We start from the raw sequence: 13,720 nt of genomic DNA, 5'->3' as shown, positions 1-13,720 counted from the left end.
GGTATAGAAACACAGGGTATTATGAAAATCCTCCTGCACTGAACTGCAGGCACCTGGATGCTGGAAGGTTTCCAGGAAGCTGCCTGGATGAAGATGCTGGAAGGTTTCTAGGGAGCTCCCTGGATGAAGATACCGGAAGGTGTCATAGACAACTTTTATGAAAATCCTTTCCTTAGGATTTTTCCTCCTGAGAAGCTGAGAGGCCTCATGAACAAAATGATTATGTGTTGCTGTGGAATGAAAACAATGATTATGTGTTGCTGTGGAATGCAACAGGTGCATCTGTGATTGGCTCATGTTAGTTTGTTTGTAATGAATGGCCAGTCACAGTCAGCTGGCTCGGACTCTCTGTCCAAGACAGAAGCTTTTGTTATTCATTCTTTCCTATTCTATTCTTAGGTAGCCTCCTGATCAGAACCTTTTCTTCTATTCTTTAGTATAGTTTTAATGTAATATATATAATAAAATAATAAATCAAGCCTTCTGAAACGTGGAGTCGGATCTTCGTCTCTTCGCCAATCCAAGGAGCCCTGTGATCACTGTCATGGGAAGGTTTCTAGGGAGCTGTGCTGGAAGGTTTCTGGGGAGCTGCCTGGGTGAAGATGCTGGAAGGTTTCTGGGGATCTGCCTGGATGAGCAGCCCTGTGGCAGGCTTTCCCGGCAGAGCTGGGCGGCACAGGGGTGTTTTGGATGCAGAGCTGTGGATGCCGCGGCGCTGACAGCGCTGGCAGCAGCAGTGCCCGCTCTGATGCTTTGATCAGCGGAGCGAGCCTGGCGGGAGCGCCGGGCAGCACGGACAGAGCACGGCATGAACAGGGACACACACACACACACCCCGAGCCCTTCCAGACCGGCCACACGGGAAGGGTCGGGAAACAACGCTGCTGGTGCTGGAAAACAGCCCCGCAGTGCTCGGTGACCCAGAGCTTTGGTATGTGATGCAGAGAAAGCTCAGAGCCCGCAGAAGGAGCTGATGGCCAGGAAATGGACACAGGGATCAAAACATTTCTCAGCTCGTCTGAATCTGAAATCGGTGCTGCTTTTCCACTTGGGAGATACTTAAATAAAAAGACAACTAGGCTGATGGCACAGAAATGATACCCGAAAATCTGTGTATACATGTGCTACAAATATGCTGTGAAGAAATAGGTGAAAAGCTAAATGCTTCAAGCATTCAATAAGTGTGTACACTATAGGAACTACACCCTGGAGTGCGTTCTTATGCTTATAAAACAAAATGGTTATTTTCAATGTTTTGGGTAATGAGTTCAGACCTGTGGGGATATCATGGTTTCATAATTACACAGCTTTTAAATTGGCATTTGTTATCCAGACACAAGGTTCCCTCAACCATTTCACATGGTACAACAATTAAATTGTTTTAGGCATTCAGTTTACTAAAATTATTAAAGTAGCGTCCTGTTTTTAATAAGTTATTGGGCCCCAAATATTTCTTTTCAGGGAAGCGTTCCAGTATTAAATATCCTACTTCCAAAACCCAACTTACAGACACAGTAAGTGTAACTTTAAACACACAAATTAAAATACTTCAGGCTGTGGTCTGTTTACACTAGTTATTCCAGCTTAGAATTAAACCCAGTGCATACTTATAAATATGTTAACAAGTCTCATCCATTTCATTTCTTTAAAAAAGACAGACCACTAGCTCTCATTAGCAGCTCAACACTGAAGGGTGTGTGTGTATTTTTACTGGTGACTGGTGAGCAAGGCTGAGAGTGAAACAAAGTTCAGAGTTGTGGATGGCAGGCCATATAAATATATAAGGTCACATTAATGTATGAGGCCACATAACTTTGCATCCTCTAGGTCCTTACTGTCATTCAATCTTGCAGCTGCTGAGGTAATGGACTGTTTGGGAGGGTAAAGGTAAATCTTATGGAATATGTGCTGGAGCCTTTGGACCTCATTATCACCTGATACAAATCCATCTGCATCTGTGACCTGTAATGGTCCTGAACAGCTTCAGCTGGGTTTCAGATTCTGGTGACCTCAGGGCTAGACTGGTGTTATTTCCTATTTCTCAGAGCCCAGAGTCAGGAATGTTTCTCCTTAATAAGCACTCCTAAGTCAGAAAACAGCTACAATTACCAGTCTCAGGGTAAAAGATTAAGTCTAAAATGACTCAGCATTGTCATGAGACAGTAAAAAAGGCACTCATGTGAGCCACAGAAGCATCATCTTGAGGAAGGAGATTTACAAACTGCTCTCCAAGGCAAGAGCCACCAACAGCACTCACACCACGCTGCTCCTCACCCATCAACATCGCTCCTTGTCCTACAGAGGAGATGTGGATGCAGAGGAGATGCCTCCTGGACATTCCTGGGACTCCAGAGCCTGCTGCTGTCCCAGCCCTGGCTCCTTCTGCCAGACCCAAGCAGGAGCTGCAGGTGTGGAGCAGCCTGACACCTTCCCTTGCCCTCCTGGTGCACTGTGAGAGAATCCCCAGGCAGATCCGAGCTGCAAAGGCTCCCCTGCTCCACAGAGTGATGGAAATGCAGGGAGAGGACAGTAATTCTCTTTATGGCTTTGATCTGCTCCCATTCTGGCCAATGCTGCTCCCTCTGCAGCCCCCTGTGCTGCTCTCTAGGCACCGTGCTGGAAGCTCACATGCTGACATTAATATCAGTCTGAACCAAGCAAATTGCAAAGCAGCTCCACTGCCATTCAAATATCCACAATTAATTAAATTCAGATAGATATGCAACTCAAAATATTTTATTAAACCTTATGCCAAGGACATTCCTGAAAGTCCACGGGGCTTTATTTAAGTGGAGTTTTGAACCTCAGGATTTTGGCATGTTAATCTGAAATGCAGGCCAGGAAAAGAAGTTTCATATTATGTATGAATCAGTAATTATTCTATTTCTTATGTTGTTTTGTGAATAATTTTTAAAGCAAAGCTTCAAAATGTATGAAGAAGCTATTTCTTCACAACACCATGAGTTGAGTCAAAACATGGCTGTGTCTGACCTGTGATCAGAACCAGGCCACTGATAAAGGCTTTTTATTTTCCCTCAGCTCAAAACTAAAAGCTCTTTTTTCCCCCCTGTCCTCTCAGCCCCCTGCTCCCCAAATCTGCAAACCAATACTCTCCATTACAAAGGAAGGGGAACACAGGTTCACACATAAGGAACCTGCATTTAGATCTGCCTATTCTGAATTAGTGTATGCAATTGAACACACTCTGTATCACAGAGGGTTTTCCATCACTGTTAAACAATTAGTGCAACTACCATCAGTATCACAACCCAATTGTGCCCAAACTGTACAATTTCCACAGACAATCCTTCTGAAGAAATTCTTATATAGACAGTAATAAAACATCAGATTTTTCAAATAATGTCTGTATTGTCACCACTCCCTGTGCAGCTAATGAGGCCAAGATTGTAATTTTTACAGGGAGAGATAGAAATTATGCCTAAAATTATCACTGGCACAGAATTTCAGGTTTTGAATTCCACCATGTTAAGCAAAATGTCCAGTGTAATACAAACATATAGAGAAAAGAAAAGGTAGAACTGGATCCTTATCTTTTCTAATGTCCTTTGTAATTTATGTTAAATTTATTAATTTTTCTCTTTTTTTTTCAGTTGGAATAGTGTAAATGATAAAGGAAAAATCAGGTCAAATGGTGCATAAGAGTGAGGGTGAGAGGTATGCACCATAATATATATTCAAAAACTACTTCTTGAGACCATAACCTTTGTTTTTGAGTGGTAGAAATAAAAATAAAAGCAATCCTGTTATTACTGGTATAGCAATTACGACACTCAGTTAGTGCCAAGTTATGTTGTGATAGTGTAGGGAGATGAGTGAATTAATGGGCATGCAGATTTCTCTTTATAAATAGATCATTCCAAATCAGCAAGGAACCAGATAAATTCACATACTTACTGTTGCAGGCATTCATCTGACAAGACCTTACAAGCAGGGAAGGAGACAGAGCACTGCACATCGATCCATTTAATGTGACATATTGGCCCTTTGCTGTGAGGTTTTGGCAGGCAACTTTCCTTCTCTGGATTCCAACACCGCAGCTTACTGAGCACTGTGAAAGGAAGGATGCAGTCAAGCTAAACCTGGGGCTCCACACCACACATGCTAATTTTAAACTAGTTTGTTTTGTGGTGGTTTTCTTTTAATTTTTTTTTTAATTTTTTTAGTTCTGAAAGAATATACACACTCTACTTCATAAGAATCCTTGTGTTATCTAGTTATTAGACTGATTTAATAGTTATTAAACTCTCTCCACTTTTCCAGTCAATAAGAATATAGGAGAGACAGTTTTTCCAGCAAGCAAGTAATGAATTAAAGTAACACGACAGTGTTTACGCCCAGCCAAGGGCAAAACAGAGCAATGAGATCTGGTACCTTAGAGAAACAACTCAGCAGGTTCTAAACAGTCTCTGGCAAGTCTCCCAACCCTCTCTGAAACTGTAATTGCAGCTTCTAAATTCAATTTTCTAAATCATTTTGAATGGGGAGTGGTAGCAGGTTTGCATTAATCAGGAAAGGAGGAGGATGTATTCCAGAATAATGCAAAGATTTGTTTTTGGAAGCTATACCATGAAATTATTGATAGCAAACATGTCTGGTGGAAAGTCTGCAATGTCCCCCAGTGACTGAAGCACTGTGATCAGCCTGGCATGCACAGTTTAGTGCAGGACAGGCTTTGTGACAGCTTCTGCTGCCCTGGCAGCTCCAAACAGCTCATTTACCCAGGCAGAAACCTTCAGAGCTTTTGTTATAATGGAGGGGTTTGGTTCACCATTACTGAGGTTTGCTCACCTTGGACCATTCTCCAAAGACCAGTTGAGGAGGACAATCCACTTTTGCACAGGCTTTACTAGTTGGCAATTTGGGTTCCTGGCAGGTGTCATCAGGGTGTTTCAGGAAACTGCCATCTGTCAGCAGCTGCTTACAGGACACCCTGCGGCTCTGAATGCCCCCTCCACAGGTACGTGAACACTGAGGAGGAGAAGAATCAAACACAGCATTTACACCTGCATGGACATCTGTGCTCCTGAAAAATGACATCTACTTTCAAGGAGAAATCAAGCAGCATGGAAAATTCAGTGCTAAAATAGTTAATATACTGGAGATGAGAACTGGAGTTCAAATGTCAAACATACTACCCGAATGTATGGAAGTAGTAGAAATCTTAGAGAAAAACATGCATCTTATGCATAAATCTATGTCATGAATATGTTAATAGAAGAAGGAGGAGGAGGAGGAAAAGAAGGGAAAAAGAAGGGAAAGAAGGGAAAAGAAGGGAAAAGAAGGGAAAAGAAGGGAAAAGAAAGAAGGGAAAAGAAGGGAAAAGAAGGGAAAAGAAGGGAAAAGAAGGGAAAAGAAGGGAAAAGAAGGGAAAAGAAGGGAAAAGAAGGGAAAAGAAGGGAAAAGAAGGGAAAAGAAAGGAAAAGAAAGGAAAAGAAAGGAAAAGAAGGTGATTGTGTTTAGAGAGCATAGGAAGAGAGATGATGTGCGGAATAACAGGTATCCAGCATTCTGAAATCCTAACAAGGAGTTCCACCTCATCCTGTGACTACCCATCAGCACAGGAGTCTAGAGCAGTGCTTTTGGGTTAGTTTGTTCTGTGATGGAAGGTGAAACACCCACGGAAGGTCGGGAGCTGCCTTCCACGCAGCAGAGTTCCAAGTGTCCTTGACCAGAGGAGCCCATTTGGACTCTTGCCATGGCCCAGCCATACCTGCTGCCATTCGTCGGCGTGCCAGGCAGGGGGACAGTCAATCTGGTTGCAGGCCTGCAGGGAAGGCGGCCGTGGCTCCGGGCACGGGTGGGCAGCAGGAGCGGGCGCCCCGGGCTGCAGGCAGGACACGGCGCGGCTCTGGATGCCCACCCCGCAGCTCGCCGAGCAGCGGCTCCAGGGGCCGCTCTGCCACCTGTGCCAAAACATGACAAAATTCTCCTTCAAAAATCCACCTCACCCTGAGGAAGGAGCAGCCTCACCCAGAGAGAGCACAGCAAAAAGCACAGCTGCAGGCACAGTTATTGATCGATGGCTAAAACGCCCCTTGGGTTTGGCTGGAGCACAAAAGTGTAAATTGGTAACAAGCAAATGCAGAATTTATTAACAATAAAGTAATAAATGGTCATTTTCAGACAAATTTTACTCCAGTATTTACCTTTAGAGTGCTTCTCTTAAAAACAGCCTGCTGGCAACCTGCTGATGTTTACATTAATAAATGTAAATATGTAAATAGACCTTTCTTATATTTAGAAAACTTCCTTTAGATGCGTATATGTTTTCTATAAAACATCCTGTTCCTGTTAGCTTGTTCCCTACATTTAGCAAGAGCAGGTTTCTGCAAGCACATAGAAACAAATTTAAAAGGATCTCAGGGATGTCAGAGATCAGAAATGGGTAAACAAGTCAGCAGACATCAAAATTTCACATACGGCCCTTTCAAGTGATCAAAAGACCTAGAGGTTTTCTGGGATTTAGACTGGGTTTGTTCTTTCCCCAGAATTTCCAAATAAACATAAGAACTACATGGGGCTACTAAAAAAGCATTAAATTGAGATGCATTTAAATCATTATTTCATATTTTTTTTAAATTCAGTAAAGATAAAAAGTGAATATCCTCAGCTTTTCTTTTGTGAAATATCCTCAAAATTTTCCTTCTACTACTAGGAGAGTTAAGGCACATTTTCCAGCTCTGGCAGATATTCAACATGGAAGAGATTTATTTCAGAAAATGTCTCCTATTTCATCAGTGAGATATGAAGAGTGGAAAAGGAGCGAACAAGACCAAAAAAACACCCCAATCCCAAAACCTCGTTGAAAACGGAAGTCATGAAATTCCATCCCAAAAGCACGACCACAGTCCTGCAATCTGAACCCTTTCTGAGAAAGCCAATGTTTATTTAAGCCCCATTAACCCTTCCTTTGCCACCACATAATTCCATTATTCCAGGGTACCTCGGGGGGCAGAGCTTTGTGTTGCAGGTCCGAGTCATCGGGGGTGGCCTCTTGGAACTGTCACACAGGCTTTCACTGACACCTTGCTTTGTGTCCACGTGCAGGCACATGGCAATGGCTTCCTGTGTGCCTGCGTTTGAAAGGAAAACACCCATGAAACACTGGAGATGGAGGAGATTTCTGTCAAGCTTGCTCTTGAACAATAATCAGTAAAAAAAAGCTCTGGGTTAGATAGCAGGCTTAAAAGTAACATCTCAAGCAAAAAGGAATGCAGAGACAGTTTATATATTTAATACTCAGAAGATATTTGTTAATTATATCTTCTGTGATATTTAAAAGTCGTCATTTGACATTCTACTGCACTGAAAACCAATAAAACCCAGTTTTTTCTGTCAAGCGACTACCAGAGGCTGCATCCACTGGTTCAGTAATGATCCTAAACCAGCTGCTATCTCCATTGCCAAAATTGAGGTGAAAGTGATTCCTTCTCACTTACCTTGCCCTTAATAAAAACCTAAAGATCTGCAAAAATTGTTATAAAAATGCAGAAAACTTGCAAAGCTATAGTCAGGAGAAATGTTCTATGTTTAGTCAGCCATTCTCAGTGGCCAAGAGATGCAATGTTTTTGCTGAAGGCAGCAAATCTGACCCAGCCTAGAGCTTTCCTGACTAGTTACCATTCTTGGCACCTTCTGATCTGCAGCTCTTGCTACCTGGATCTTATTACTAAAGCATGGAAGATTACTAATGCTCAAGTTTCTATGAGCAAAATGAAACGTAATATAAGTTTCCTTTAGAACAAGACAGCTTAGTGAACACACATTCAGTGAACTACTTCTATTTTAAACTTGTGCAATTATCCAATTTTATACATCATATTCTTTTAGTATAAAAGCCTTGCTCAGTTTCAAAGCTCACTCACATGCTCATAAATTACAAGACGGTTGTGATGTGCCTGGGGGATTCTGTGTATCTGGGTTGTTCTATATTAGCTATACTAATGATCCAAGTCCTGTAGAACAAAACAGCTGAAATCATAAAATACCTTTATTATTTCCAGGTAAAAATGGTTCTTGAAGAGCCACTTTCATTGAATTTAAATCCCTTTCCTTCTTATCTTTCACTTATCTTCAGTGATTTTATAAGGACACTGCTGACCACCACCCATTCTGATTCCAGAGGGCTGGAATACCTGACACAGAAAGTTCCACCCCCAGGCCAATATTTCTCTCCTGTACACAAACACTGTCATTTTTTCATAAACCAAAGATGTTCCCTTCATCTATAAGCAATTTTGATTCAATCCAGTGCATTAGCCAGCCCAGGACACAGCCCCCACCTGAGTCAGTCCAACTACTTCAGACACCTCTGCAGGGGTAAACCAGTAGCAATTTTCAGAATAACACAAATTCAAATTTCTTTCAGGCTCTCTGGTACACCTTGAGATCCCCTCTGGGACTCATTTGCAGTTCAGAAAGACCTTGTTATATAAATGTTTTGACTACATCCACACAGTGATGAATTTTTATAGAACAAAAGAGCTGACCTTAAATATGATTGATAACCTATTCAGTTCTCCTGTATCAAAATATTGATAATTCTATTAATGTAGAACACACACATTGAGGGAAAACTACTAGTCAGGCTGAGAATAAACATTTAACAACAAATACCATGACTGCAATACAGGCATGAAAATGCCCAAAGATGACAAAGCAATAAACATATGTTTTCTTATATAAGTAGAGGAATCAAAAGCTTTCTTTAAAGTCAATCCTCAAGTGTTTGTTTAACAGGAGCAGCTTCCCTTTCCCCTTACATAGGAAACGCACATTTGACTGTCTACAGGAGAAAAGGAAGCATTTAGAGTTGGGTTCTGACAGAAACAGGTTTGCCTTACCAGACAAGTAACAAAACCCATGCCAAGCATCCATATAATCTATATTTTAGGTCATAATCTACCCTATGCTACCAAGCTTTAGCTTTGCTGACCTCCCTGTGTTTCTGTGAGAAAACCTCGCTCCAAGGTGATGCTTTTGCTCTGGAACAGGTTGCACCACATAGAATTGTCTTAGCATCTCCCATAAAGGAGAGGAATGAAATGAAACTCCCCTCAGACCCTCTAAATTGTCAATAATGTCATGGGAACTTTTTATCTTGGTGTTATATAATCTAAACTGGCCAGCCAAATGAACAAGAGGCATGTCATACCAGGTGATGAGGTCTGTCTACAAATTGGCACCTGGAGTTCATTAAGGGGTTCCTGCCTTGCAGCAGGACCTGTGGAGCTTTAATCACATTAAGAGAAGAAAATGCTGATATGTGGTGTGTTTCTCATTTGACTGGAGTACAGAGCGCAAACTGTATTAGCAATTCTTCCCCACAGGGGCCTCAATGAAAGAAAACTTGCACCCTGTTTTGATGCTGTAAGTACAAAATGGATACTAAAGAGTTGTTAAAAACCCACCACGAAGTCCTTCCTGTTCCTTCGTTCACAGTTCAAGAACTCTATTCAATAAATAGCTGCTCCTAATTGATGTTAAATTTTTGCTTGAACTTAACTGTCAAAATGTCTTTACAATTAATCAGATTTCTCACCCCAAAGTATAATTTTCCATGAGCTGGGAACTTCAATCGCTGATAAACTTATTCTATGTCGATTGGAAAATGGAAAAATCTATTATTCAAACAAGCAAAGTTTTATATGTATGACTTTCTTGGCTTATAATATAAACATAGTAGATAATTTAACTAAAACATTATGTATGCAGCAGGGAGCATTAAGTATTTTTACAGTAATCTGATGCACTATTGTAGTAATTACCCTACTATTCAGTGAAATAGAATATTTTCTATTTTAACCCAGCATTCAAACCACATACATTTACATTCTTCTGCAATCTTTTCTGTGCAATGAAATATACAGTGCTTGAAGCTGTTTTAAAAGAGCAAAATCCTTGAATTAAACCCAGAATTTCTCTTCCTGCATTTTTAAAGTTCAAAGAAAATGGGGGTGGAAAGCTGCAGTGCAAATGTTAAAAAGGTGGATCTATTCTCTATACCTGGAAGAGGAAGGACATTTATTTACATCAGATAGTCCCAGTTTGGTGGCTTCTTAAAAATATTTACTATAAGCTGAAAATAATTCAGAAAAAATGCCAAATAATACATATCCTTGAGCCTCTCAGTGCATCTATTTTATACTTCTGTAAGAGAGTAAACAACATCTGCAGCTAATGAAACAAATGACACAAGTGACCAGCTATCAAGGTGACTCCAACGCAAGCTGAGAGCAAATTTTCTCAGCTTTATATGTGAGTCTCTGAACGGTCATTGTTTTTCTTAGAACCCTCAAATTTGGCTAGAATCCATTAATATTCTAAGAATCTCAGGTTTCTCATAAATAAAATGGTAAACTTTTAGCTCTTATGGTCCAGACAAAAGCCTGAAAACACAACTTGACTGCACTCTGAAGTTACCAAAGCCACAGAGGCTATAGAGGAAATAACAGGAAGTGCATATGTTATGTATTGCTTAATCACATTATTTTTAGGCCAATGTAATGACTTTAGGTGGCCCAAATAACCACTTTTGAAGCATATAGAATACTACTACTAATAATAATAATTATATTTAACCACCAAAATCTGCCTCTTGCAACTAAACGTTTATTTAAACAAGAAAATGTTCAGAGATCTTTAAAGTGAAAAGCATCCCTTTAAAATATTGTTGAGTAGTAAATGATTGACAACACTAAAGAAATGCTATAGATTACAACAAAAACATTTCTCTTCAGGCATATTCTTTATTCTCATAATGATTATTAATTCCCTACTGATGATATTATGTAAATTATACTTACATCTGGGGCTCTCACATCACTGCCACAGTTCTTCAGATTGAAAAGAACACAAAACAAAACCAAAGAAACCCAAAAAAACATTCAGGGAAAATAAAGGCAAATTTTGAGATCCCCAAGCACGCAGCTGGCTTATTTTCAGTTTGGGATTTCTTCAGGCACTGAATAAAAAACCAGATCTTTAGATTTCAGACTGGTTACAGAACTTCCTACGGGTACTAAAAGGTGATGTCTGCCTATGACTAACAGGCCTCAAAAAATTTTATTCACACTCATGGAAAGACTGATGAAGGAAGCATTAATTATGCTAAGAGGCATAAAACAACTCGGCTGCACTCAAAACCTCAACTGGTTTGGCTCTTCACGTGCTGTGTGAGAAACTACAGAGGTTTGGGGCAGAAGGCACACAAGTGACCCGAGACTGGGGTGACTCTTGCTCTAGAACTGGAAAGATGATGTTTGATAACACCTTGCAAATCACCCTTTGTAAATCTAATGCCCAAAAAACCCAATGTTTCCATCTGCATTTTTTCATCTGCTTTGCAGAGGGACCAGAGGAGACTGAATTACAAGTCTAGCCTGTGTGAGGATTAAAAAAAAGGTGCAAGTGACAAGCTCTGAAAGAGAGATTGGGACTTTGCTCAAATATTGGCCATAAAAGCTTCCAGCCTGCTTAGAGCCTGCAGAATTTTCCCTCATTCAGAAAGAGTTAAGCACCAAGAAACGGGGGCAGGGAGTTCCGAGGATACAGAAATCCACAGGAATTTGTTTTAATAGCCACTGCTAGATGCATGCATACTGGAGAAAAAGCACCTAATATAATTTACATTACACTGGGTTATTCCAAACTCAGACAACATTTATTTCTTATAACGAAAGAGTTCATCTAATTGAAATGAGATTTGAACATAAAACTTAGCAGAAATGGATCAGCTCCTTTGAACTACACAATGGAAAAATAGTAGACAGTGAGATCATTAGCTAGTACATTGCAGTGAGCTGGAAACAGAAGAGATGTCTGGTTCCCTTAAAACTATTTATCGGCAGGTAATTTTTGGTCTGTTTGAAAGCCTTTGCCAAGGCAGCCAGAGGACCAGAGCTGATAGAAAGGAAAAATCACCTAACTAGCACACCAATATGGGGGTTTCTGAAGCTGCTTGTTGATAAAACACCCTGACAACTTCCCACATTTCCCAGGAGCATCACATAAGGAAAATGTCTAGACACAGTACCAGTGATACCACAGAAGTCTTAAAAACACAAACAGATATTGTCTTTCAGACTTCTTCAAGTGAGTCATTTCTACTGCATAGCAAACAAATTGTTAGATTACTATGAACACCTACAGGACAATTCTGGGTCAGGGAATCTCACAAATTCATGAAAGGGTCAGAAGTCAACAACAGAGTTCATGCTTGGCTCCCTCAGGAACAAAATTTAAGCTGAACACAAGATTCTGCTCATCAGTCATTTTGAAGTTCCTTGCAATGAAACTGCTGAGTTCAGCGCAGGCTCCTTAAATTACCATCAGTCTGCACACCAAGTGCAAGTTTTTATGGGGATGCTTTTGCAAGGACAAACTCATCCTTGAAGATGCAGAATGCAATTGCAACATGTGCAATAGCAGGCAAGGACTAGAGATTATTTCAGCCTACATATATGATGATGTCCTCAAAATTCAAAAACCTTGGAGTTTAGAACACCTCTGGCAAAGACATTGGCTAAAAAGCAGTAAAGTGGATTTAAGATGGCAAGAAAATTGCCATTGGTTGTATGTTACAAAAATCAGCTGAGATACCAGAACTACAAATTTGGAATTAATGAATGGTTTGCTTCTGCTATATTCTCCACAATTTCCTTATTTCTAAAAACATTTATCTTATTAAAATATGAAACAGAGTCAATCAGCCACAATGGCTGTCACTACCATCTCATGCTGCTGCAAACACACTTGGACTACAGTCTCTCCTCCCCAGCCATGATGCCACTGCAGGTAGTGCAAGGAATGGGATGCTCCAGCTTTTATGGTCACAGGTGCTGTTATTCCTATGGATCAGCCCCCTCAGTAAGCAGCAGTGTTAAACGATAAAGAGGCACTATCAGTCACTTACCATGCTGCTGATCCCATTCTGGGGCATCCCTCCTAGGTCCTGTCTTCTAGATTTGAGCTGGTGAACAGCACCAAGGAGGGAGGCTGCTGTCTGTGAGCTCTATCTCGCTCCCCACTTCCAATTGTTTCTGCTTCCCCTTTTTCTACATTTTTTATTTCTTCTATGGGTACAACTGTCTTCACTTCCCACTGATGTCAGCAGTCCTGTCATATATAGGTGTGTTCACAATTCCACTGCCTCCACTTAACACTTCATAACTCACTGTGCTCAGTCCCAAAGTACAGTGAGTAGTAGCAACACCAGCAGCCTTGTCTGGTAACATGTACTTAGGACGACAGGGAGATTTGATTACATCCAGGCAGGAATGTGCCTAACTACTTGCAGACAGATGTATGGCACAGAGCTCCAGGCAGTGATACAGAGCACCAAGACCCAAACCAGCTCCTGTTTGATCTCCACACCAGCCAGGCTGGAAGCAAGTCTCCCTAATTGCAGCTCTGCATTCCCACTGTTCTGCAGAAAATGGCAGATTTATAGAAGAAAAGGGATAAACATGGGAATTACTCTGAAACCATACAGTTTTGGTTCCTAGGAAAAGGTAGATCATCTGAACATCTCCATCACTGATGTATCAAACATACTGGTACCACAGAGGGCCTGGTAGCTGACCCTGCACCCTACTTTACCCAATAAGTTTTCCTCCTTTGCTGAAGGAAAGAAAGTAGTTTGAAATACTCTATTGATAACCAAAAATACATTAAAGCTTGTAGCTGCAGGTTTTCCTAC

The 13,720-nt window shown here is 40.9% G+C and overlaps 1 protein-coding gene across 1 annotated transcript in view; it reads right to left on the bottom strand.

Annotated features, from left to right (window-relative positions):
- The window catches only part of ADAMTSL3 (ADAMTS like 3), a 170,447-nt gene that overhangs the window by 26,586 nt on the left and 130,141 nt on the right, over positions 1-13,720 (bottom strand). The window contains exons 17-20 of the mRNA XM_058811740.1: positions 6,965-7,094; positions 5,732-5,924; positions 4,810-4,989; positions 3,916-4,069 (exon numbers count right to left, since the gene is read on the bottom strand). Coding sequence (XP_058667723.1) covers positions 3,916-4,069; positions 4,810-4,989; positions 5,732-5,924; positions 6,965-7,094 — 657 coding nt within the window. The remainder of the gene's footprint in view (positions 1-3,915; positions 4,070-4,809; positions 4,990-5,731; positions 5,925-6,964; positions 7,095-13,720) is intronic.

Source organism: Ammospiza caudacuta, chromosome 10 (assembly GCF_027887145.1).
Source record: "Ammospiza caudacuta isolate bAmmCau1 chromosome 10, bAmmCau1.pri, whole genome shotgun sequence".
Lineage (NCBI taxonomy): Eukaryota > Metazoa > Chordata > Aves > Passeriformes > Passerellidae > Ammospiza > Ammospiza caudacuta.
This window is presented reverse-complemented; position numbering and strand designations above follow the sequence as displayed.